The sequence below is a fragment of the Solea solea genome, chromosome 8 (genome assembly GCF_958295425.1).
Source record: "Solea solea chromosome 8, fSolSol10.1, whole genome shotgun sequence".
In the NCBI taxonomy this organism is placed as follows: Eukaryota; Metazoa; Chordata; class Actinopteri; order Pleuronectiformes; family Soleidae; genus Solea; species Solea solea.
In genome coordinates, this window is record NC_081141.1 from 15,288,867 (window position 1) to 15,311,850 (window position 22,984).

Genomic DNA, 22,984 nt, shown 5'->3' on the forward strand with positions numbered 1-22,984 from the left:
AGGAGAAGACACAGATTAATTAAGTCCATGGCTAAACACAGTTGTGAAAGATATCTGGGCAATAGCCCTTTGGACATGGTCCCTGCTAGAGAGGAAGAGTTTGCACTGCCATCTTGAGGGGAGATTCATATCACAATAGGTTACTGAGCCATCAAAACAAAATTTCAATATACAACTCCTAGAGTGCTTTCATTGTGTGGTATTAATATTTGGTTATAAATACATCTATCTCCTCAGGTTTATTATGGCCCGAGCACTGACTTTATAATTGTGTTCAGATTATTATAACTTTCTCTCTTTAAATAATTTAAATTAATTTGAAAAGACTCAGGGACCATGACACTGGATTATTAGTATTGTTGCTTTTCTGTTTGGGTTAAATCGGGTATCCGTCATGAACTACAACTTCATTAATTACACTTTATGCAGACTGTTGATGAAAGCAGTCTGCAGCTCGTTGATGTCGTCACTGGCCTCTATAGGGATGCTGTACCTGCCCGGTGAGCTCGACAGCTCACCACCTGAGTTGTGCATCTGCTCGTTGTGACACGTTGTGAGGTTTTCATAGAAGGAGTCGCCACAGCTTCCCACTGCGCCCTGGAGACGCTCGTAGGTGTCCAGGTGGTTTTGCTGTGGGGAGAGGCGGCTGGGGTCCTGGGCCTGGTGAGGCCCGTGATGCAGGTGGAGGAAGTGTTCGGACCTGGGGCTTTGACAGGGGCTGTGGGACGGGCTGTGGGGCATCATACAGGTCCGTAGGCAGCTATTCCTCCGCATGGCACGGTACAGGTCCAGTCGGGCGATCAGTGGCTTCCCAATGTTGATGCTTTTGGTCCAATGAACAGGATCATCGTCCATGTCTGAGAATGTGCCCTGAAGGCACACGGTGAACACGAGCTCCTCCTATTGCGTAAGGGAGGAAACAGTACTTCATTTCTTTTATGACTCAGAATCAATTATCTTGTTAAACGCTAAAAGATGTGCACAATCATTCTTAGTATGCAGAGGATGACTCCTAGTCAGAGATTGTATATAGAAATGGACTTAGTCTTCCGGTTTGAACAAATGGAGCTCGCGAATTAGGATGGAAGTAACAGTTAGCCAACGGTGCGCGACTCTGCTGATTGCAAAAAGAAGAAAAGTTTGAATGGAAGTCTGTGGGAAGTCTGTGGGCTTACTTTTCACTAGAATTACAAAGTCAGCAAAGATTTTCCTAAGAAGTTAAAGGTCTCAATCACTTGTTTGAGTTCTCATTCAATAGCACCTGATGTCAATTGAGTAAATTATTGTCCTATTTAGAGGAAAACAGTCAATAAATCACGGCACATAAGTAGACAACGGTGTGATTGACAGCCTGGTTGCAGGTGACATCTGGGAATTTCCACTTGCAAAAACTGTCATGACACCAGTCAAACTGCAAATCCTGAGGCTTCATACAGGAGTGTGGTTTACAACCAGAAGACTATGCTTCTCGTAGAAAAAGAAATACATTCATTCTCTACAAGCATTTTGCCACAGTAATGTGTAGTACAGAATAGAACTTTATAGTGTAGTATAGCACTGCTGTATAGTATTGTTGGGTATAGTATATAAATATCTGTTCAAATTATGACATTCCTGTCAGCATCACCTGTTTCACTGAGAGGATGTTAGTGTGGCAACATAAGCATTCAGCTTTTTTTTCCAGCAAGCATTACAGCCTCACAGAGGTGCAAGCATAGCTATAGACTCATTTATTTATGTTTAAGTATATACTGTCCACCCCAAGAGAGACAATAAAAGGTCTCTGAGATTCTGAATACCTGCACATTAAATATGTAATATGCATCTATACATAGACTTGCCTTGGAAAACATTTCTGCATTAAAATATCTAAAAACAACAGCACCATGTTATATATATTTTGCTGAGTAGAGACATTAGCAAAAACATTCACAACACTATTAAATTCCATAGAAATCCAAGGTAGAGACCATTTAATTTTCATCATCCAGTTTATCCGTCTCCACTATGACTTCTTGGGAATAACAACCCTATGAAACGTCAGAATGAGGAAGGAATGTGTCACTATAGGATCACGACTACTCATTTGTCATTGCCATTTACTGTGCCTTCTGCTGCCAATGTTCTCCCTGTAAAGCACAACATACAGGAGAAACGGGCAGGACAACAATTCCCATGATCCCCCACTGCATCCAGACGTCATTAAACTAGGTCTCTTGTTATTATTTGATTGAGAGACCCCTGGTGGCAGTACATTTACATTTACATTTAAGCATTTGGCAGTAATTACATGCATTTGTTCAGTGTCTATGCTAAATGACTGGTGAGGTCTTTACCCTGAGCTTCTGCAGTGAGCTGAGTCTGGTGTAGAGACAGTGCTGTGGCAGGGTGCTGGACAGGAAGTAGATCCCCGTCTCTTCTGGGGTCTCTCTGTTCATCTCTTTGGGATCCACATCAAGCTCCTGCAATAAGGAAAGCAATCAGGTTGCACGCATAGCACACAGTCACATTCCCTTCTCCTTGTTGACCCCTTTAAAAATTCATCTTGTATAATCTATAATCTATAATCTTGTGTTCATGACGGTATACTGACCTGTGAGAAGTCTGTGACATGAGCCTGGCAGAAGGACATGTCTTCAGGTTTCTTTACGATGTGTGTGTAAATGACGAGCACGTTGGAGAACTCTGCAGCGAAGCCCAACTTGATCTGAGCCCCGCAGTCAAAGATGAGACTCATGCTCTCAGGAAGCTCTACAACAATGTACAAAAACAAGGACAGCACTTCCGTTCACTACAACTGCCATAACAAGTGATCTAGACCAGTGACTCAAAACACCACAATGGAGGCTTCATTTCTGACAGTTGTGTTATGACTTATAACTACCAGGAAGAAACAATCAAAAATGACCCGATTTAATGTAACCTTACTCCCAGAAAACCTTTGTGTGAGCATGTGTGCATAATGGGAGAGAGCCTCGTGTGCGTCATCACAAACATTTGAATAAGTGTGCGGTGCCGAGTATGTAAATAGTGGCTCCTCCGTGCTGTGATAACAGACATTTTCAAAATGCAATAGAGAGTTTTGTGTTTCAAACTCACCATGAGCCTTAGCCCACTGGCGACTGGGACCAAGAGTGAGGTCGACGCTGTCACTGGGCAGGATGGGATCGGTCAGAGCTCTCCTCTCCGACAGGCTGCTGCGAATCTCCAGAGCCTGCTTCCCCCTCGTAGCATCAAATTGACCCATGTCTAGTTTAACACACAGGAGCTGATGTTGTTGAAGGCATTTTATTTACTTACGTTAACTATTAATTAATAGCAAATGCCTCTTACAGCAGCCTCAAAAGATTTTCCTTTATCCATCGTGCATGTAAAAGTAAATACCTTTATCCCAACTAAACAGAGCATTTTCTATTGATGATAACTTGTCATAGTAATGTGATTTTCTCATTTTATATCAGAAGTGATGCCTAAGTTACAAAAACTACAATTTTATTTGTTTATACACATACTTTATCTTTATTTAAATGCACAATTTCTGCCACTAGGGGGCCTTAAATCAAATAATAATAGAAGACCGAGTTTGTTAATGTCAGGAAGCAGCATGGGATCATGTGAATTGTTCTTCTGCTGCCAAAGTGTTCAGGCATTACAGGCAGAGCTTTGTAGTCGCGATCAATTAGTTACAAATACACACATTAACATTTAAAACAACACTGGCTAACTAGTAGTAACACATAAAAGCAGATGACGTCAATACAAGGTGATCAAAACTTAGAGTCAATAGAAATACGGATTTCTATGGATTAAAAGAACATTGGAAACAATTTGACTCGAGTTGAAATACACTTTTCAACAAAATATTTAACAATAGTCTCTTCGTTTTAATATTTACATGCAAAAGATATTACATATTCCATCTTTAGAAGAGTCTCTGTGCCTCTCTTACCTTCAGCAACTCTGTCCAGCACCACTGTGATCTTCTCATCATCGAGCAGTCGCTTCTTCAGAAACTTGACGAATACACCGTTGGTGAAACCACTGGAGCTCAGCTCAAATGCTTCTGCATCTTGGCACCTGTGCAGCCCAATGAAGGATAAAAACATCTGTATTATTTGGTTGTTTTTTTTAAGGCAAAGGTGTATACGATTATTCTTGAATGGAAAAATTGGTCATGTGAACTTGCGTTGCATATCCAAAGACTATGTTGGCCGTGACCCTCAGGACAATATTTGTAGCGCTGTCATCATGAATGTTCCTAGAGAATGTAAGCATTTATGAGACACATGTCCAACAGCACTATAATGCTAAAAGAAAAATCCTGTTTAATCAAATTTCACAAATACAATAGTTTCCCATAGCCCATGATGACGTCATTCAGAGGTCTTGCTACTTGTGGCCGACACTTCACAGCCCACAAAAATAAAATGAACCATCACCTCTCATCAAATCTTCACATTTGTGAAACAGGAAGCAGCAGATATTTTGCATTCCTGCTTAAAACTTATGAAAATGATTATTTAATAAATTAAAAAGGTGCTTACAACATAGCAACATCAACAATCGAAGAAAACTGGAGAGTTGATTTTTTTTAAATTCACACCTATGTTTTATTAGATTTATTTATTTCTTGCCTGCATTAATCTCAAACTAATTTTAACTGTATTCTTTTTAGCAGCTGCTCAGTGGTATCTGGACATGGTATGTCTATAGAATTTGACATACCATGTGCCACACACATAACTTCTTTTATTGATAATTTGATTGAGAAGTGATAAGAGGAATAGCCCACTGATTTCAGCACTCACCTCTTCCTGCACATGTCCAGCAGAAAAACATTGAGGCCTGTCTCCTTCTCTTGCATCAGTTTGAGGATGCTCTGCACACACAAACAGTTTGCTGAGCGATATGGGTTTGGTGCATCTACCGGCACCATGAAGCTGTTGCCGTAGTTCTCATATCCATGACCAGCATAGTACAGCAGACCTGAAGAAGACGTTGCTCATTTCAGTTCAGTAGTTAAATAACAGAAATTCATATTCTAAAAACTTTATGACAGAAAGGGAGTTACACAGATAAAAATGACAATCCCAACATACCATAAACGCCCTTGTGAAGGAGCAACAGGAACTCATCGACAGCGTTCCTCATTTCTGACTCAGTGAGGTCCAGCAAAGAGACGACCTTAAAGTTCAGCTGCCGCAGGAGGTTGGTAAGGTCGTACACGTCCACCATCGCAGCTTTGAGCTGTGGGTGGTTCTTGTAGGACAGATTGCCGATCAGCAGGGCCACTTTGTCAGTTGCTGAGAGTGGACATGCATATAAATTTAATAAATCTAAAGAGTGCAGTGTTTACTGCTGTACAGTTTGCTGCAAAGTGTAAAAATTCAAGCAACAATTATCTTTCATATGATTCTTGATCACAAATGACCATATAGTATATTTTTTCTTTATCTGTGACGGCGGAAGGCAAAGATTGAGCATAGAACTATTTAACTATAGAAAATGGAACCCCCCATGAGTTCATAATGGTTGTTGCTAACAGCACAAAATCAGGTAGTGGTGATAAAATCATGATAACAAAGTAATGTATACAGGAAGGAAGTGGGTCATAGTGCACTGAGTATCAAGCACATCTACTATAACAGCTATTCTGATGTCTTATTATACCTTATGCTTTACAATGTAAACCAACCTGTTCTGTGTCACCTTTATTATTACTTATCACCTATTTTCTGTCATTATTCTCTGGTGTTAAAGATTTTTCCCTCCAATTTATCTGTTAAAATGTACGTTATCAGAAAGCAGGTTAAAGGTTTCACATCCTTATTTTAGCAACCACAACATCAGTCATGAGAGAACGATGGCAGACACACCAACGTACAGCGTAACACCGGCGTTACTAAACATGCAAAAAAAAAAAACATCGAAAATTACAATCTTATTTTTATATTTCACTTGAAAGACATGTACCATAAAGTTGCTCTGGAATGCTATTCAGGAAAAAATCACTGGAACCTGCAGTAAACACACAGCAGAGGGTCATACAGTTAGTACAAGTGAAATGTGTTCATAGATATGCATAAACACATCACAAGCACAGTTGGACTTACCTCCTCCAATAGCATAAACATCATCTAGGAAGTGAAAATAAAACACATGATGAGCTACTTAAGAGACGTTTTCAATTTCAGGGGAAAAATATGACCAAAGAAAAAGTAAACCTTACACCAACGGCATCTGACATCAACTCGAGTAAAACCAGAATTATTCATCTGTCCTTACTGTCAATGAATCCCATGAATGGCCAATTTGTTTGTCTGTAAAGTCGGACTTTCCTTCTCCAACTGCTGCAGCCTTTAGTTAATCAGTTCCTTCTATCTACGTATTAGTGACACAATCGCTCCGTTACTAATACATATACAAAAGGCTCTGCACAGAGCTGGGAACTTCTTTTCTTGATTTATATTGTCAGATGACAATGGAATAAGCTTTACTTGGTTTGCTACACAGACAGCTATACAGTTTAGTATCAGTCTAACAGGATTAGTTCAGTATTGGTTTTGGTCTTTTCATGGAATTTGTTAACCCTAACCCAAGCTGATTGAAAAAGAAATTAGTCAAATCAAAACTCATGCACGTGAAACCTGAAGATCAAACGCTGGTTAGTCTTTATGTAATAATAATAATGTGGATCATAACAAAGTCAGGATTAACATGATTAGCATGCAGCTAATTGTTATTTGATTGCCAGTTAATACACCACGTCCCAGGCTTTTTCAACTCTACCTTCAGAGCACTCCATTGCCCCTGAAACCTGGACAGTTATCCTTGGTGCTTTTAGTCAAGAACAAAGCAAACAATCACTCAGACATGATGACCGTGAAGCGGTGACATCATAAAATCACATCAAGCAATTTACTGAGCTGTTACAACAAAAACGATTTAAGAATAAATAAATAAATGTGTGACATACCTACAACCACTTCAACCTCATTGGTCCACATTCTCTCGGTGCTGCCGCTGATCTCACAGCGATACCTGCCGTGGTCATCCTGCATCACGTGAGGAATCTGAAATGTACAGACACATGACAGCAGGGCACCTAATTTACTTACTTCCTTATGCCCTTCGCCCCTAGCCGAGTATAAGCCATCAACATTACTCATACATCTGACCCGACACTGGGTTATTTTCTCCGCCTCTCTCCAACTGATTCCCTGTTTTTTCAGTTCCACATCATTGTCTAATCTCCAGAGGTTTGTGGGCCTTCCCCTCTTGCTTTTCCCTTGCGGGTTCCAGGCTAGAGTCTGGTATAGGTGATGTTGGATGCTGGTTTTCTTACTGTGTGTCAAACAGTATCTGCTCACAAACTGTCTCTTGTCCCGCCCCTTAGCCCCAGCTCATGGTTATTGATTTTTTCTGGCTGCCTGGTGTAAAATATGTGCCCCAGTCAGGTGTTAATAAATGTGTGTTTTTGGTTTATCTCCAGGTCTATGAACCATAAAGTAGGGCTGACTTAATGATGGAGTTGAGGATAGGCATTTTTGTGGCTGTGCAGATGTTTCTGAATGTCTAAATGTTCTAATGTGACGAGAGTGTGAGCAACCAAGTGTTGATCTTCAGGATTTCGTTTTCCCTCTTGCTATTTTTAAGCCCTGTCTTTAAGGCACCTTTTTTCCTAATAAAGGTTTTATGAGGTGACGCATATAAACATCGTTATGTTGCAACTCAACATAAAAATCAGAACTTTCCTCACCACGAGTTTCCTCTTTGTGGCGTTGGGGACTGGGACTCCATTTCTGTGCCACTGATATCGAGGGATTGGCCGCCCCACGGCTCCACACTCCAAATGGAGGGCGTCCCCCATATATAGCTTCTGGGACTGAGGCTGGGTCACCAACTTCAGCCGACCCTCTAAGGAATGATAACTCTGTCCTGATGCCATGAGGAGACGTAGCATTATCACTTTATTGTTTAGAATAATATGTAAACCAACAACAACAGCTGCAGCAGTATCTTACCATGATTTGTGTTTATATTTAGAACATCCACCTGAGCCCACTGACTGAATTCAAACATCTCTCCACAGTTGACCCTGCAGATGTAATGGCCGATGTCCTTGAGATGCACTGGACTTATCACCAGGTCTGGAGACATGCTGTTTGGTACCTGAGATTATGCAAAATGTGAAAAATCAGTTTACCAATATAACAATCTCATCTCCTTATCCTCATTAGCTCCTTGAAAGTTCTCTGGTATCCTGGGTGTCACTGAACATGCAGACAAAATAAAGTGACGTAATGCTCCTTTTTAGGCCAGCTTTAAAGAAAACTACATTGAAATGATCTAATCATTCATTTTATCTAAAGTATTTTGTGTGATTTTGGTAAATTTGAAAGCCATTTATCTGCTAAAGGATAAAAATAAGCATTTTGTTATTTTTTTTGGTTGGATCAAAGAATGACAGAGACATGTTTCTCGACTTGGAAATGCTCAGGGAGTGGCTCATTTCTGTGTACGCACAAGCATATTGTGCTTCTGATCTTTATCTCACCCCCTTTAGTATTGAAATACAATACGGTTCAGGAAAATAAAAGTTTCTTTGAGTATCTGAGCAGATAGAGAAGAACTACTGAAGGGGATTTCAAGCCCGAACCTGTTACTCTGGAACTTTGCAACAGTTTGTGACTCATTGTTTTTTCTCCTTGAAATTTCCTTCAAAAACTGAGAAGGGCAACAACTTAATCGACACTGATGTACAGTGCAACCAGTTACAGACTAAATACAAAAGCAGAAAGGTATAAATTACATTTGAGGTCATTTGCTGTTTGTCAAACACTAATCAACATTTCTACTATCATGGCATTTTATGGACTAATTAATGAATGAATTAATCTTGAAAGAAAATAAATGATTAAGAAGTAATTGTCAGTTGCCAGCTCAATATGATGCAAAAAAATGATGTGTGTTTGTGTTGTAGCTCACCTCCTCTTTACCTTTGAACCACTGGTAATGAACTGGAGATTTGCCCACAGCGTGGCAGCTGAGCCGCAGATTGTGTCCAGAGAGAAGAGCCAGAGATTGAGGCTGGATGAGAATCTGCAAGGCTGAAGATTGAGGAGAACTTTAGTGCGATTAATTTGTAATCTGCCTCACACAGTTAAAATGTGAAACATCTATAGCAGATATATACTGCTTCTTTGTGAGGCTAATTTATTTCATTTAGTGTTTAAAAGGCAATAATATACTTATACCTCTAGTGGGGTTTTCTCTTTCAAAACCACCATCTAATTGTGTTGCAATGACTGTAAACTTATTTAAGCAAATTATTGCTCTTTAAAAGCCATATATGTGAATGAAATTATATTATATATATTATAATATAATTATTTCCGAGACATATTATTGTACGATCCTAAATGATATACAAACTATTTAACAACTACAAACAAATTCGCTCAGTTTTAATTATAAAAATTTGTTGCATCGGAAATTTTGATTTAAGATGCAAAAATCAGATTGGAACATCACACTACGGGAAAGCAGTAAACCCTTACCATAAATCTGATTGATCAATTTGTTTTGTTTAAATGTTGCTATATTTCTAAAGAAACTGGCCTAGCGCTGTACAATAAGGGCGTCATACTGTAAATTCACTTTTAAGCTAAAAATATAACACAAAGAAAAGACATGCCAATCATTTCTGGATGGTTGACAACATAATAACAGCCACGGGGGCGGGTCTACTGTACATGATGGTTTCAGGCATTGCACAGCCTCGGAGTTTCCCAGAGTTTGGAGGTAATCCATCAGGTGACCCGTGGTGCAGCCTCGCTCTCCCATCAGCCTCAGGAGCATCCGGCTCGGGCTGCCCTCCAGCTGCAACACCTTCAGAGAGCACATCTCCATGTCCTGAGAACTGGAGAGGAATGATTCAGATATGAAAATAAAACACGAAAGTTTACTTGTAGGTAAATAGAAATAAATTCACAAAAAGATACTGACACACCAATACGGCTTAAATAAGGCTTAAATATCGAAAAATGCAGGACAAAATTGACAAATAGTAACACATTTAATGGCTGCAGCCTCTCATGTGTAACTGTTAATATGAATTTAATTATTCATTTATGGTTACAGGCTGTAAAAAACAAAGCAAAAGGGACTAAATGAATCGTACACATTTAGACATCCATTTCAAACAATATGCTCAAACACAATCAATAAACAAAAAAGGAATTACCTCTCCTATACAATCCATTATATGTAAATCAGGCATAAACATGTGTTTGATGAAATCTAGGAAATCATCGCAAGCTCTATATCTCTTGTCTGATATTTTAAAGACAAAATTAGTTAAAATAATTAGATTAAGTAATATAGAAAATAAGTGTTAGTAGTGTCAGCCATAGTTTTTATTAACTTGGAGTAATGAATTCCAGATCCTGTATAGTAACAGCATTATTATTGTTGTTGTACTCTCTATTCTATTGTATTCTATTCTCTTCTATTCTATTCTATTCTATTCTATTCTTATCGGAAAGCAATCAATGCACAGGCTTTAGTCAGGGTGATTTTTTAACGCACCTGACTTTAAACCGTCTCTCGTTACCGACTATCTCTCCGAGTTTTCGCCATCCTCTGTCACTGGACTTGTCCAACACCTCACAGAGTTTCTTCACGACCGCCTCCTTTAACAAATTGATCTTCGTGGACCTGTCCACGCAATCCGACATGGTATAGCCAGCAAGACGCGTCCTCCACGGTCGACTTCAGTGTCTTTCTATCTTTCTTTCTCAGTTGATAAGTGTCAAAAAGAAAAAAAAGTCTACTTCCTGGAAAAGGCGATAGAAGTGATACTGACACGCCCACTGCACCGACCGGCGGTCTACCTTTGCCAAAGATTGTCTATGTGTCAAGATGATACCCTACACTGTTGTAAATGTAAATGACGTCCCTTGAGATGTCGAGGGAGACGTGGCCAAGATTGTTCACCATAAAACAAGTTACAAAAGCATACGACACATAAGATAAATAAAAAAATGAAATAATAATAGTTGAGTGTAGTGTACTAGTTTAAAATCGACAAAGACGATACATACACAACACTAATGCCCCCCCTCTACCCAACTACAGATTGCTCACTTCAGTTGAAACATCTTGACCACAGAGGAAAATAACATTTTGAAAAAAATGAAAGGTTCTTGTTTACAATACATGCTATATCATGTAAGATTATGTGATATACGTGATGCTAGTCAGTATTCTTTAACTTTCATTCAAGCAATCAGTTATTCAAAAATGCCAGGGCAATATTTAGCTGGAGTTGCCTCAGCCATGACAAATTGTGATATGAACATTTGTTGAAAGGTTTTGTGGGGTCCTGTGTGTGATAAAAAAAGGGTTTTTAAATGAAATATCTTCAACTGTCAATACACATTATTACATTATTAATACACAAAAGGTCACATGTGCTATTGTCACCATAAATCAAAAACAAGCGTCGATCTTAATGTCAAGCACGCGAGTTTAATTTTGAAACATGAAACCGGAAGTTCCTGTGCGTTCCGATTGAATAAAGATTGACTCCCTTTGCGTCATTTACGCGCCGGTGCGATCACAACACATGCGCCGCCTGCATGTTTTGAAAAAGAGCCACAACATCAAGAGCTGATACTCCTTCTGTTTCACCGTTTCACCGAAAATCAGTATGCCAAAGTCTGTGAAGAAATGCAGCCGCCGGCAGACTTCCGTGAGCGAGTACTTCACCAAAATGAGTGGGATTAACCACAATCCTGCTCCACAGCAGCTTTCAAGAAGCAAGGTGAGAAGTTCAGTCAGTGAATGCAACACACACACACACACTGGAAAAGTCTTTGGCTGATGCATTCGACACAACAGAACTAACCAAGTAACTTTTATATTTTATTGCAGTTTTAAGTGGCCACTGTAAGAGCTTTTTATTTACCCTGATCTCCTGGTCTCCATATTCTGGTCTGTGTGGGATTTATTATCACCATCAAAGTGCTGTGAACATAAAACACACACACACACATTCATAGTGGGGACCCTCATAGGACCCTCATAGACATAATGCACTCCCTAGCTCCTTACCCTAATCTTAATCATCACAACTAACCTTTACCCTCAACCTAACCTAAACCGAATTCTAACCCTAAAACCAGGTCCTAATCCCCCAAAAGCCCTTTAAAGAAGTGAGGACCAGCCAAAATGTTCCCACTCTGTATGGTTTATATGATTTTTGGCCCTCAAAGCCACAAATACAAATCACACACACACACACACACACTGATCCTCAGCTGCTCTTCTCCTGCAGCAGAAACATAAGTCAGTGGATGATTTGGAGCGGCCAAGAAAGCGAGCAAAACTACCTTCGCAAGATCAGCAGCAGGAGAGAGATTTGGACTGTGAGCCCACTGGAGCCTGTCCGAGCACAAAAGGTGGGTTTGTGTGTGTGTGTGTGTGTGTGTGTGTGTGTGTCACCCACACGTGACCTTTTTACAAACAACACCGCTTTGTAAATTTGAGCATGATTTTTTTGGAAAATATGGGATACTGCACTGACAATATTTATTTATTTTTAGTTAACCTTTATCTTACCAGGAAGTCCCTTTATCGAGGGTGACCTCGCCATGAGGCACACTGGTGCAATAAAAGAGCAAACCGAATAAAAAAGACATACATACACCTATGACATCATAAAATCACATCAAGCAATTTCCTCAATTCAGTTCTGACCCTTGGGACAGACAGTGAGAGAATATCCTGGAAATGAAGCCAATAGGATCCAGAGCTACTCTGAATGATGAAAGTCAACAGGTACGAGGGGAGAAGACATAATAAAACAAAAGGCACTGTGAGAGACCGTGTCCAGACAGTGGAGAGCTGAAGATACTGCATTCATGTAAATGGTGTCCCCATAGTCCACCACACTCAGGAAAGCTGTTAAGTACAAGCTTTTTTCTGACGTCGCTCTCCAAACAGGATTTGTGTCTATAAAAAAAACCTAGCAGAGCTTTAAACTTTTTGAACCAAATGTGGTGTAAAAGACAGTTTATCATCAATCCAGATGCCCAAATATTTGTAAGATGATACTTGCGATCAAGTCTACAGTGTTTTGTTCAGGTTTGCCTCTAACGTAGACCCAGACAGTGAGAAGCAAATGCATTATTTCCATTCCTAAAACATTTCAGTTCAGTCACTCACACCAATAACGCTTCTTCAATGTGAATCGGAGTAAAATATTTAATAAGGTTGAAAGATTATCTGTTTCTCCTCTGTCTTCAGAGACAAAACCAACATTGAGCGGAGGAGCACGTGGTGTTTGCTCCTCCACTCTGGAGAAACTGAGAGAATTCACCTGCGCAGCTGAGCCCATGGTCAGGCATGGTGACACCCAGAGCGAGGGAAACAAGGCGGATGGTGCTGGCAGTATAATCTGTGACCAAAGAAGCAATGGCCGACCAGATCAGCAGCACAGCTATAAACACCAACGTCAAAAGTCGGAAGAGGAGCACGAGGATGAAGAAGTTGAAAGAGGCGAGAGTTCAGGGACGGCTGCTACAAAAGAGGTACCAAAATGAATTTTGACTCTCGCCACAGGGGAATTTGCAGGTTTACAACATTACAACAGTTGTAAGTGTGTATTATAAACAATAAAGACTGTTGGCCATTTGATCAACACCTGGGTAATTACCATACAACCAAGTGTTAACCACAAGTGAAAGAAGTAAATGCTTCCTTTGAAAAGATAGTGAGTTATTTGTTTGGGTAGACTGTGTTTAAACATTAATGTGTTTTCTGTCTTTTGTAGAATATCTGCTTGTCTCAGTTTGCAATGTCAGGACAAGGAGGCGGGAAAGGAAAAGGTGTAGAGCCGAGTCGTCAGTCTGATGTCAGTGCCTCCTCCAGATGCTCAAAAAGCACATACACTCCCCTGGAGCAGCAGGTCATTGAGCTGAAACAGCAACACAAAGATGCCCTGTTGGCTGTGGAGTGTGGCTACAAGTACAGGTTCTTTGGAGAGGATGCCGAGGTGAGATACAACTAATATATTAAGTAGAAATCTTTCTTCAAGTCATTTCTTGATATGAGGGATTACACTAAAAAAACTACTGAATTCATTGCAACCAAACCTGCTGGAGTGTTTGGTCCTGGGCAGGGAAGAGTCCATTCAATTGTAGTATGGATGTGGGTTATTCTTTTAGGATTTTTTTTTTTTTTTTTTTTTTACATTTTTGTCCATTTTTTGTGGGATTCAAGATCTTGATTTGAATAAAAATCAAAAGGGCAGGCTGAGTTAATAAGTAGGTGTCATTTTGAATGGGAAACAGCCATTTTTGGAGGACATTTGCAGATTTAAGAACAATTTTAGTTAAATCTACATGCAGATTATTTCTAAAATGTTGCTCAGACCGTATAGTTTGCTAAAATTGTATCAGAACTTTGAGCTAGGAGGAGAAGTATTAAGTTTTATGCTGAACTTGCGTGCCTGTCAACAGATCGCTGCAAAGGAGCTGAATATCACCTGTCATCAGGATCATAACTTCATGACCTGCAGCATCCCCACACATCGACTCTTTGTTCATGTCAGGCGGTTGGTGTCCCATGGACACAAGGTGAGACATATGGAATAAGCAGATGGTAGATAAAGAAAGAATGAATAATATGTATAATATTTACTATGTATTGGAGCGGTCACGATCAGTATTTCACTGAATGACTACGACGGATAAAAACAATTCACAGTTACTATGCTGTCTTGATGCCTAGAAGGTTTGAATAATTAACCACTCTGACAATACATACTGTATAGTTTCTAGGTTCTTTATGGTCTGAATAAAAGTTTTGAACCTAACTCCAAATAAATAAATAAACAAACAATAATAGCGTGTGTGGTTTCCAAGCCATTAAACTGTTTGTGTGATATGATTGTATTTGTGTCATTATTGTTGAGTAACTTGGGTTAGGGTTTTTTTTTTTTTTTATACGATGATCGTCAGCAACGGTGCGTTGCGACACTTCTAATATGGAAAATCAAAAGCCACATTGTCTCTTACCGTCACATTATTGTTTTCCATTTCCAGGTTGGTGTGGTAAAGCAGACTGAGACGTCTGCAATGAAGGCCTTAGGGGCGGGCAAGAACACGCTGTTCACTCGGCAGCTCACTGCTCTCTACACCAAGTCCACGCTGGTGGGAGAAGGTATCCTTACACACTGTGAATGGCTCTGCATGTATTAAAACCTTAAAAAAAAACAACTATGTATGTCTAAAGTTGTGTCCTTGACTTGTTATCGAGATGTAAACCCAGTCTGTAGACTTGGGGATGTGGAGGAGGAAGCCACTGGTGACGTGGTGATGGACTCGGCTGACAGCTTCCTGCTGTGTTTGAGTGAGAGATGGGATAAAGTGAAGAAGCAGCTCACTGTTGGACTTGTGGTGAGTATTTGTACTTGTTGATGTGGTCTTTCAGTTTTAAACACATATTATGTCATTTATCAATCAAAACAATAACAAAAGACCCGTTCTGATGATGTCGGTAAGCAGCTTGGAATAATGTGAATTGTTTTAGGGCCAAACTGAAGACATTTTTTTTAATCTTTTGAGAATAAAGTCATGATATTATGAGTATAAAGGTGGAATATTGTCAGAGTAGAGTCCTAATCTTTCGAGGATAATGTCTCAATATTATGAGAATAAAGTCATACTTATTGTTCAAGCAAAATCTCAGATGATCTGCTGCAACCTGCGTCAAGATGAGGAACAGGGAACATTTTGTGAAGTTATATTTTGGTTTGGGCTTCACGAATGAGGTAATACTTAATCTTTTGGCACATCAGCACCACGTTATCATCAGCAACTTTGAAAAGATTGTGCAAGAAACTGAGTCTGTTTGGAAGAAAGAGTCACACAGACTTGGAGGAAATAGTTTCTTTGGCTGGAAGAGGTCGACTGCAAGGCTACTGGTCACATCTGTGTTCTGTTGCAATTTAATAATAACAATAATAATAATAATAATAATAATAACAACAACAACAACAACAACAACAACAACAACAATAATAATAATAATGATAATAATAATACTACATATAATACATATAATTAATACAAAATAATTTTTTTCCCCCATAATATTACAACTTTTTACTTGTAATATTATGACTTGTTTTTCTTGGAAGATTAAATATTGGTTTTCTTTTCAGTTTGGCCCTAAGACTCCCATCGTAGTTTCAGGGGTTAAAGGGCAACCATAACATAACGGTCTAATAATAAGTAAGGAAGGGCCTGAATATTCGATTATGAAATTTATTTGTTTGATTATAAAAAGTCAGTCCGTTAATGCGATTACTCGTGATTGCAGTGAAAAACAATTCTACTCCAATAACTACCTGAACTACTAATTTTTGGTGCCTCTATTACCTCAAGGTGGCAGCAGCTAGCATTTAATTAGCGGACTGCATTTGTGCAGAAGAGATTAAATTACGATGTTTCTTGGATGCACAATGTAGCCGTACTCTCTGAGCTCAACATCACGTAGACCCCTTTTTTTTTTAATGTATCTGTTCATCTCATGCTTTTGTTTGTGTATGTAGGCAGTTCAGCCCAGCACAGGAGACGTGTTAGTGGACTGTTTTATGGATGGTCAGTCACGCTCTGAGCTGGAAGCTCGAATCCTAAAGATCAACCCGGTGGAGATCCTGGTGCAGTCTGACCTCTCTGAGCAGACCCACAGATTCCTACAGAGCTTCAGCAATGCCAGGTAATCTGCTATGAGTCCACTAGGGGGCAGTATATATCCATTTGCGGCTTGACAGAATATTCTCACTGAAATGTGTTGGAGCTTAATCTAGGTCATTTTCAGGGACTGGATTAAGTTGAAACCATGCAGGGTAAACAGTGTTATGTCTGGAGTTGACATGGCTTAGTTTGGATGATGAAATGATGAATTGAACCGAATTTTTTTTTATTGTATTCAATGCAAAGACGGTGTTTGTTTGTCGTCGCATTAATTGACTTTAACATTTTTAAAATAGACTTAAACATTGTTTAAACAAACTTTTTTAATTTTAGGTTGAAATAAGTAAAGTCTGCTCATATTTCACAAACTGCTGCTGTAGGAAAGACAGGCAGTGCAAACCAAAGGTGTAGAGTATGGGAATAAAATTGTATGTTTACTGTGCTTCTTTTAGAGCTAGTGGACAAGATATTCGGTGCAATTGTATCAAAACATCATGGAAAAACACTGTAATATAGAAATGTCCTCCATGTAAAATAGACTTTGGATAAAGTGATAATGTTTCATGTTAAACTCCCAGGATGTCCATATAAGGTTGGTGTATTATTCCCACGGCAATTTACCAAGGGTGCACCTGTGGCACAGAACTGTGCTGTGTTAGTACTGAGGGTTAAAGCTGCTTGGTTTATATTTGCTATACATTAATATAGGTAATAATATACAGCCTCAGCTGTTATAATTGATGAAATCAAGTGACACACTTTGTAAGGTACTTCTGTGCAGTCTTTAATACAAAAATGTTGTTTTTCTTCTGCACTTCTTCTCTAAATCTCAGGGTACCACAGCGGGGTAGTTTTATGACTGAAGACTCATATCAGCATTGGACAATTAATTTGATTTATTTAGCAGGGCTGTGGTTTTTGTCCCCATCCTTTACATTTAAATCACATTAAGAAAGAATCTTAAAATGCAAAAAGGCAAAAAAAAACAAACAAACACTGTGATGATTACATGGTCAAGCTTACACCCCACATTGTTTTCGACCTCCATTCATGCATGCACTTCTGCTGTATGAACCACGTGATAAAAAGCAGTTCAACCCTCTGTCCACTGTTCATCGATTGACTTATTGCACAGCCAGTGTCAATAACGCCGAAGTGCTGTATTAGACACCTGTTGCCTCACATTGTGCCACTGTGTGGCTCATCTATGCTGACACTCGGCACCCAGCATGTTTACACCAGTAGGGAGGAGTTCCTCTGGAGGCTGCCTGCGATTGCATTATGCAATGAAAATGAATTGAGGAGCAGAGTCAATTAGATTAGAAGGGGATGGTTGGATAAATGGAAGAGATGTCTCTCGCTTTCGCTTCCTTTATTATGGTTCACACTTTTTCCATTATTTCCTTTTTTTTTTAATTCCAGTGCCCATTTTACCTCCTTTTATTTGTTCCCCCCCTCTTAGATATGATGTTATTCTTGACATTTTTGTTCATTCCTTTTTTCCTCCTTTTTTTTCACCTGTCCATGTTTTGTGATCATAGTGGAGATGGATTTGCAAAGGCTATTTAATTAATGTGCTTGAACAGCATGGTTCTTTCTCTCTGTGAATATCCGACACAGGCATCTTCTCAATTTGCAGCTTTTTCCGACAGAAACGGGATAGCTTTGTCTGTTCAGCTTTACAAATCACCGCTACTGGTCTCCTCCCAAGACTTTTTACTACGTGCGAAGTTGTTTTCTCAGGTGTGATTCATCCTCGTGAGAAGAATTACACTCAAAGACACCCATTATTCTGAAACACGGAAGTTTTACTGAGCACTTTAACAAATACAAAACCGAGACCCACTCAGCTGAATAGTAAAATAAGGGATTTTTGGGGCCACTGACATCTGCTCTACATTCTGTGGCTGTCTCTAAGGTGGACTGATGTGTTTGGGCCTCAAGGCAATGGGTTGTACTGTATGTGTGTTCATAAAGCTGCAGGTAATGAGTCCCAGGGAGGTTGGTAACTTATTCACAGCCTGGAGCAGCAGTGACGAGGAACATAGCGACTGGAAAACTCCCTGGCTGATGCATTGGACACAACAGAACTAAGTAACTTTTATATTTTATGACTGTGTTTGCAGTTTTAAAATGGCCACTGTAGGAGCTTTTTATTTACCCTGCAGCAAAAGAGACCCTGATCTTGTGTGCACATCAATTTCTGATCTCTTGGTGTCAATATTCTGTCATAACCTTTGGTCTGTTTGTGATTGATTATCACCATCAAAGGTCTGTGAACATAAAATACACACACACACACATACAGAAGGACCTAACTGTCGAAGGAGTGTATGAAGCGCTCATGCCTTCATATCGGCAGTGACGGATTAAACCTAAATCGCAATTTAATGAACGTGAATTCGTAGTTTTCCTATTTCTGAAAAATTGTGTCTGAGGGTCTGAATTGTACCACAAACCACAAAACTAACATCCATTTAAATTGGACATATATTATTGGAAGTTAAGCATATAGTCATTTTGCATTTAAACCTGAAGCAGGGTACCGCTTTTTAATTTCCCTTTTAAAGTCTCATTTAGGACGAGTCTTCATAATCCCCGGTTTATAATGCTCGTTGCTGTCATGTTTTGCAGAAGTGTTGCACCGCACCCCTCTGTCCACCGATCAATATCCGCAATTGCCATGGTTCTTGCAATCCTCATAATATGGTTGAACGGACTGTTTAAATGATGAATGGTAGTTGCACTGTTGGCTGCTCTATTGATCACACAATATCTGTTCTCATTTCAACCAATGCTGAAGACGTGCGCGTGTATGTGCGTGTGCATGTAGCTTTCTATGATTATGCGGGCAAAAAAGAAACCTGTTTAGATGAGGTATTTAGTTTTTATGGTTAAGTGGCTAAAGAATTCCTTATTTCACTCAAGGTCTTCATTTACTGAATGGTGTGCATGTGTGTGTTGTTTTGTTACCAATTCAGGGCCTTTTCTAGTACATGTTTAGACTTTTTCTTGACCAGTATTACATATGTGGACCTAAGTGCTGTCCCTTTTTTAAGGCTCTAGTTAAAATTAAAGGGTTATGGTGAGGGTTAGTTATGAAGCTTGGTTTAGGCTGACCAAATGAATGGCGGTCAATGCAGTGTCGTTCTATGTGTGAGTGTGTTTGCGTTAGGAAACGGAACATAGAAAAAGCTTCAGCCCAGCCACGTGCTTGCCTTGGTTGCCCTAGCAACAACAGATCAGACACGGCAACCAAGTCCTTGAAAGCAGCAATGCCTGGAGAGTGAATGGAACAATAGGGAGATGTGATGGAGCACAGGGGAGATGCAGGGGAACTGTGTGTTTAGGTGTTTGACTGAGGTTTGCCAGCGTGCGTGTGCGTGTGCGTGTGCGTGTGCGTGTGTGGAGGCGAACAAAAGGACGATGGGAACATGCAGTGCTGCTGTGTCTAATTCTTGTCGCAGAGAGAAAAATGATGAGACATCAGATGTTGCGTTTCCTTCATTGATCCGTCGGTACTATCACAAGCTTCCAGTCAGACACTTAACTCCAAGTTGCTCCTGACGGCTGTGCCGACAGCATGTGAATGAGTATGACAGACGTGTGGTAGAAAAAGCACTGCGCATAGATAACGCTGTATGAATGTGAGTGTATGAGAGTGAACGGGTGAACGGCAACTGTGAGTGGTCAGGACTAGAAAAGCACTTTATATACCGACCGTTTTCAATTTACCATCGCTGGCCTCTGCAATCAATGGTGTCATGCTGCTTCCCTCCAGTGCTCAGGGAGATGACCAAGTGAGAGTTGAGAAGAGAGACCCGGCTCAGTTTGAGTTCGCCTCTGCAATGAACACAGTCACTGAGTTCTACTGCAACAACAAAGCAAAAGGTGTGTGTGTGTGTGTTTTTTAGCCATTATCTTCCTCTTATACTCTTTATTCCTTCTGGTTTCTCATATACTCTGGTATGTATGATGTAACTGAATGAGTCTTGGGAAGGTGCTTGTGACACATTATTGTCTTTTTTGTCTTTAGGCGCTCACTCTCTGTCGAGTGTAGCATCCTTGGAGAGCCAGGTGATCTGCTGTCTGGGGCCGCTAATCCAATATCTCCAAGATTTTAACTTGGAGAGAGTTCTTTTAAGTGAGAGGTACAAACACACACACACACACACACACACACACACCTAACAACTCAGGCTCCAGGCTTCATCATTATCCTGGATCTGTGTCTAAGTTTGGGAGAAATGTGAGTGCATCTGCACATTTCCAATTAAGAACATAAATACTTAACTACTAAAAAGTAGAACTGCATTTTTAAAACTTAAAATGTGCCTAAAAAAATATCCTGGTCACATTATGTGAGTTTTCTGTTCCTAACAGCTCATTTCAGCATCTCTCTTGCAAGTCGGACTGTATGATTCTCAGTGCTACTACCCTTAGGAACCTGGAAATCCTCAAAAATCAGGTGAAGATCATGTCTCAGCGAGCTGCACCATACACTACAACTGTCTGGTTGTTAATGAGAGATGTCTGTACTTTGTGTTTGAGCTGGCATCCTGCACATTACACTAACGCGCACACGCTTTTTGTGCAGCTATTTTTCATAGAACACTGCATTGATTTCCATTCATCTGGACAGTCTCAACAAAGCATTATTTCTTACAACCCCTAAATTCAACATTACCACATTTTAAATCATCTTTGCCCCAAACTTGGCCTCTTCCTCAGAAATAAGGTTCAGTCTTCTTAGCGCCATCTTTCTGTGAGGACTTTCGGTCCTGACAAAGTGAGTGTTTATGCCAGAAAAGAGACAATGAATACAATTGCACACATGCATGCACATAAGTTTGCACAGCTATAAGGGCACTGCATTGACTTCTATTCATTAGCACAGCCCACCCTTTCCCTAACCTACCTTAACCATGACCAGTTAATGCCTAATTTGAATCACAAATCATGTGTTAATCTTAACTTTATTCAAGGCCTCACAAACAAGGTTCTGCCTCTATAGAACCAAGCTTTGGTCTCCAAGAGGACTACTGGTCCTAAAAAGGTCAATCTTTATACAAAAAAAAAAAAAGTCCTACCGAGGTAATATAAAGGAGTGTATACACACAGACATACACAGGTTTGCATAGCTATTCTTAGGAAACTGCATTTTCATTCGTTTGGACAGCCTAAACTATCCTTGTGTTATCCCTAACCACAATTGGAATCTTAGCCTTAAACTTAACCAGTTCCTCAGAAATGAGGTTCTGCCTTATTAGGACCAGAGTTTAGGTGTCTTGCATCACCACATTAACCACTTTAATTAGTCATATCAGAGATTTCTGCAGCTTTAAACTTTCCTTGATCTTTAAATGACAGACAGATGGCGGCGTGAAGGGCAGTCTTTTGTGGGTGGTGGACCACACTCGCACTCCATTTGGGAAGAGACTGATGAGGAAGTGGGTGAGCCAGCCACTAACAGAGCCCCAGTGAGTACCCTCTGATGTTTGGTTAAGCATCTATAGGTGCTACGCCAGTCTTTCAACACTACATACGTTTAGAGAAGACTAGAAATGCCATGCACGGACTTATTACTTTTAATCTTCATTTTTTTGTTACATGAACACAGCAGAATTCCAGTTTTTGTCCCACCTCACAGAAACAAGATAATATTAAGATAAGGAAGTATTATTTAATTCTAAAAATTTATCGTAAGACTACTTTTGGAGAATAATTTAATTGAATCACTTTTTTCGGACTTTACAACTTCCGCCTCTTTATTAAAAAGGACCTACTTCAATGCTGCTTGCACTCTTAAATATCTAAGCTTTGTTATGATGAATGTAAAAAGGCACTCATTAAGTGCTTTCACTTTCTTATTTTTCACTTAACAAAGCAGCTGCTCTTCTCAGAAACACTGCAGGGTGAAAACGCACATTGAAAGCTAATATTGTCTCACAGCAGTATCCATTTTACCTCTGTCTGTGTGAGTGTTTGGTTCCCCGTGTGTGGCCCTCCTTCTGCCCCTGTGCATGGATTATAGGTGTGGATTGGACACTGCTCTCAGATTATAAACTGATAAATCCTCCGCAGGATTTCAACATCAATAAAACCCAGATTACTCCAAGGCACGTAATGTGCACACATGGAATGGACACACATAATGGCACATAAAATGACGTCACTAATCTTGTCTTGATCTGCTTTTCCAGTCCATCCAATCATCT

The 22,984-nt window shown here is 39.8% G+C and overlaps 2 protein-coding genes across 4 annotated transcripts in view; one reads left to right on the plus strand and one right to left on the minus strand.

Moving 5' to 3' along the window:
* Positions 1-6: 6 nt before the first annotated feature.
* malt1 (MALT paracaspase 1) lies at positions 7-10,841 on the minus strand. 2 transcript variants are annotated; one of them, XM_058636006.1, is made up of 17 exons: positions 10,591-10,841; positions 9,756-9,922; positions 8,989-9,110; positions 8,025-8,172; positions 7,760-7,938; positions 6,977-7,073; positions 6,790-6,837; positions 6,114-6,137; positions 5,974-6,018; positions 5,100-5,303; positions 4,809-4,986; positions 4,187-4,258; positions 3,950-4,077; positions 3,100-3,249; positions 2,594-2,751; positions 2,337-2,462; positions 7-900 (listed from the first exon to the last, which is right to left on the minus strand). In XM_058636006.1, exons 1-17 carry the CDS (start codon positions 10,737-10,739, stop codon positions 415-417), a joined length of 2,481 nt encoding a protein of 826 aa, XP_058491989.1. In that variant the 5' UTR covers positions 10,740-10,841; the 3' UTR covers positions 7-414. The 2 variants fall into 2 exon arrangements, with proteins under 2 accessions (XP_058491989.1, XP_058491990.1); XM_058636007.1 differs by lacking the exon at positions 6,790-6,837.
* Positions 10,842-11,613: 772 nt separating this feature from the next.
* msh3 (mutS homolog 3 (E. coli)) overlaps positions 11,614-22,984 on the plus strand; it is a 32,164-nt gene continuing 20,793 nt past the window's right edge. Inside the window, exons 1-12 of one of the 2 annotated variants that reach the window (XM_058637142.1) lie at positions 11,614-11,827; positions 12,341-12,464; positions 13,312-13,595; positions 13,838-14,059; positions 14,526-14,642; positions 15,111-15,228; positions 15,325-15,464; positions 16,622-16,788; positions 20,548-20,657; positions 20,803-20,917; positions 21,150-21,234; positions 22,137-22,246. In XM_058637142.1, the coding sequence (XP_058493125.1) occupies positions 11,714-11,827; positions 12,341-12,464; positions 13,312-13,595; positions 13,838-14,059; positions 14,526-14,642; positions 15,111-15,228; positions 15,325-15,464; positions 16,622-16,788; positions 20,548-20,657; positions 20,803-20,917; positions 21,150-21,234; positions 22,137-22,246 (1,706 nt within the window). In that variant the 5' untranslated portion in view covers positions 11,614-11,713. The remainder of the gene's footprint in view (positions 11,828-12,340; positions 12,465-13,311; positions 13,596-13,837; positions 14,060-14,525; positions 14,643-15,110; positions 15,229-15,324; positions 15,465-16,621; positions 16,789-20,547; positions 20,658-20,802; positions 20,918-21,149; positions 21,235-22,136; positions 22,247-22,984) is intronic. The other variant, XM_058637144.1, reaches the window with a different exon arrangement.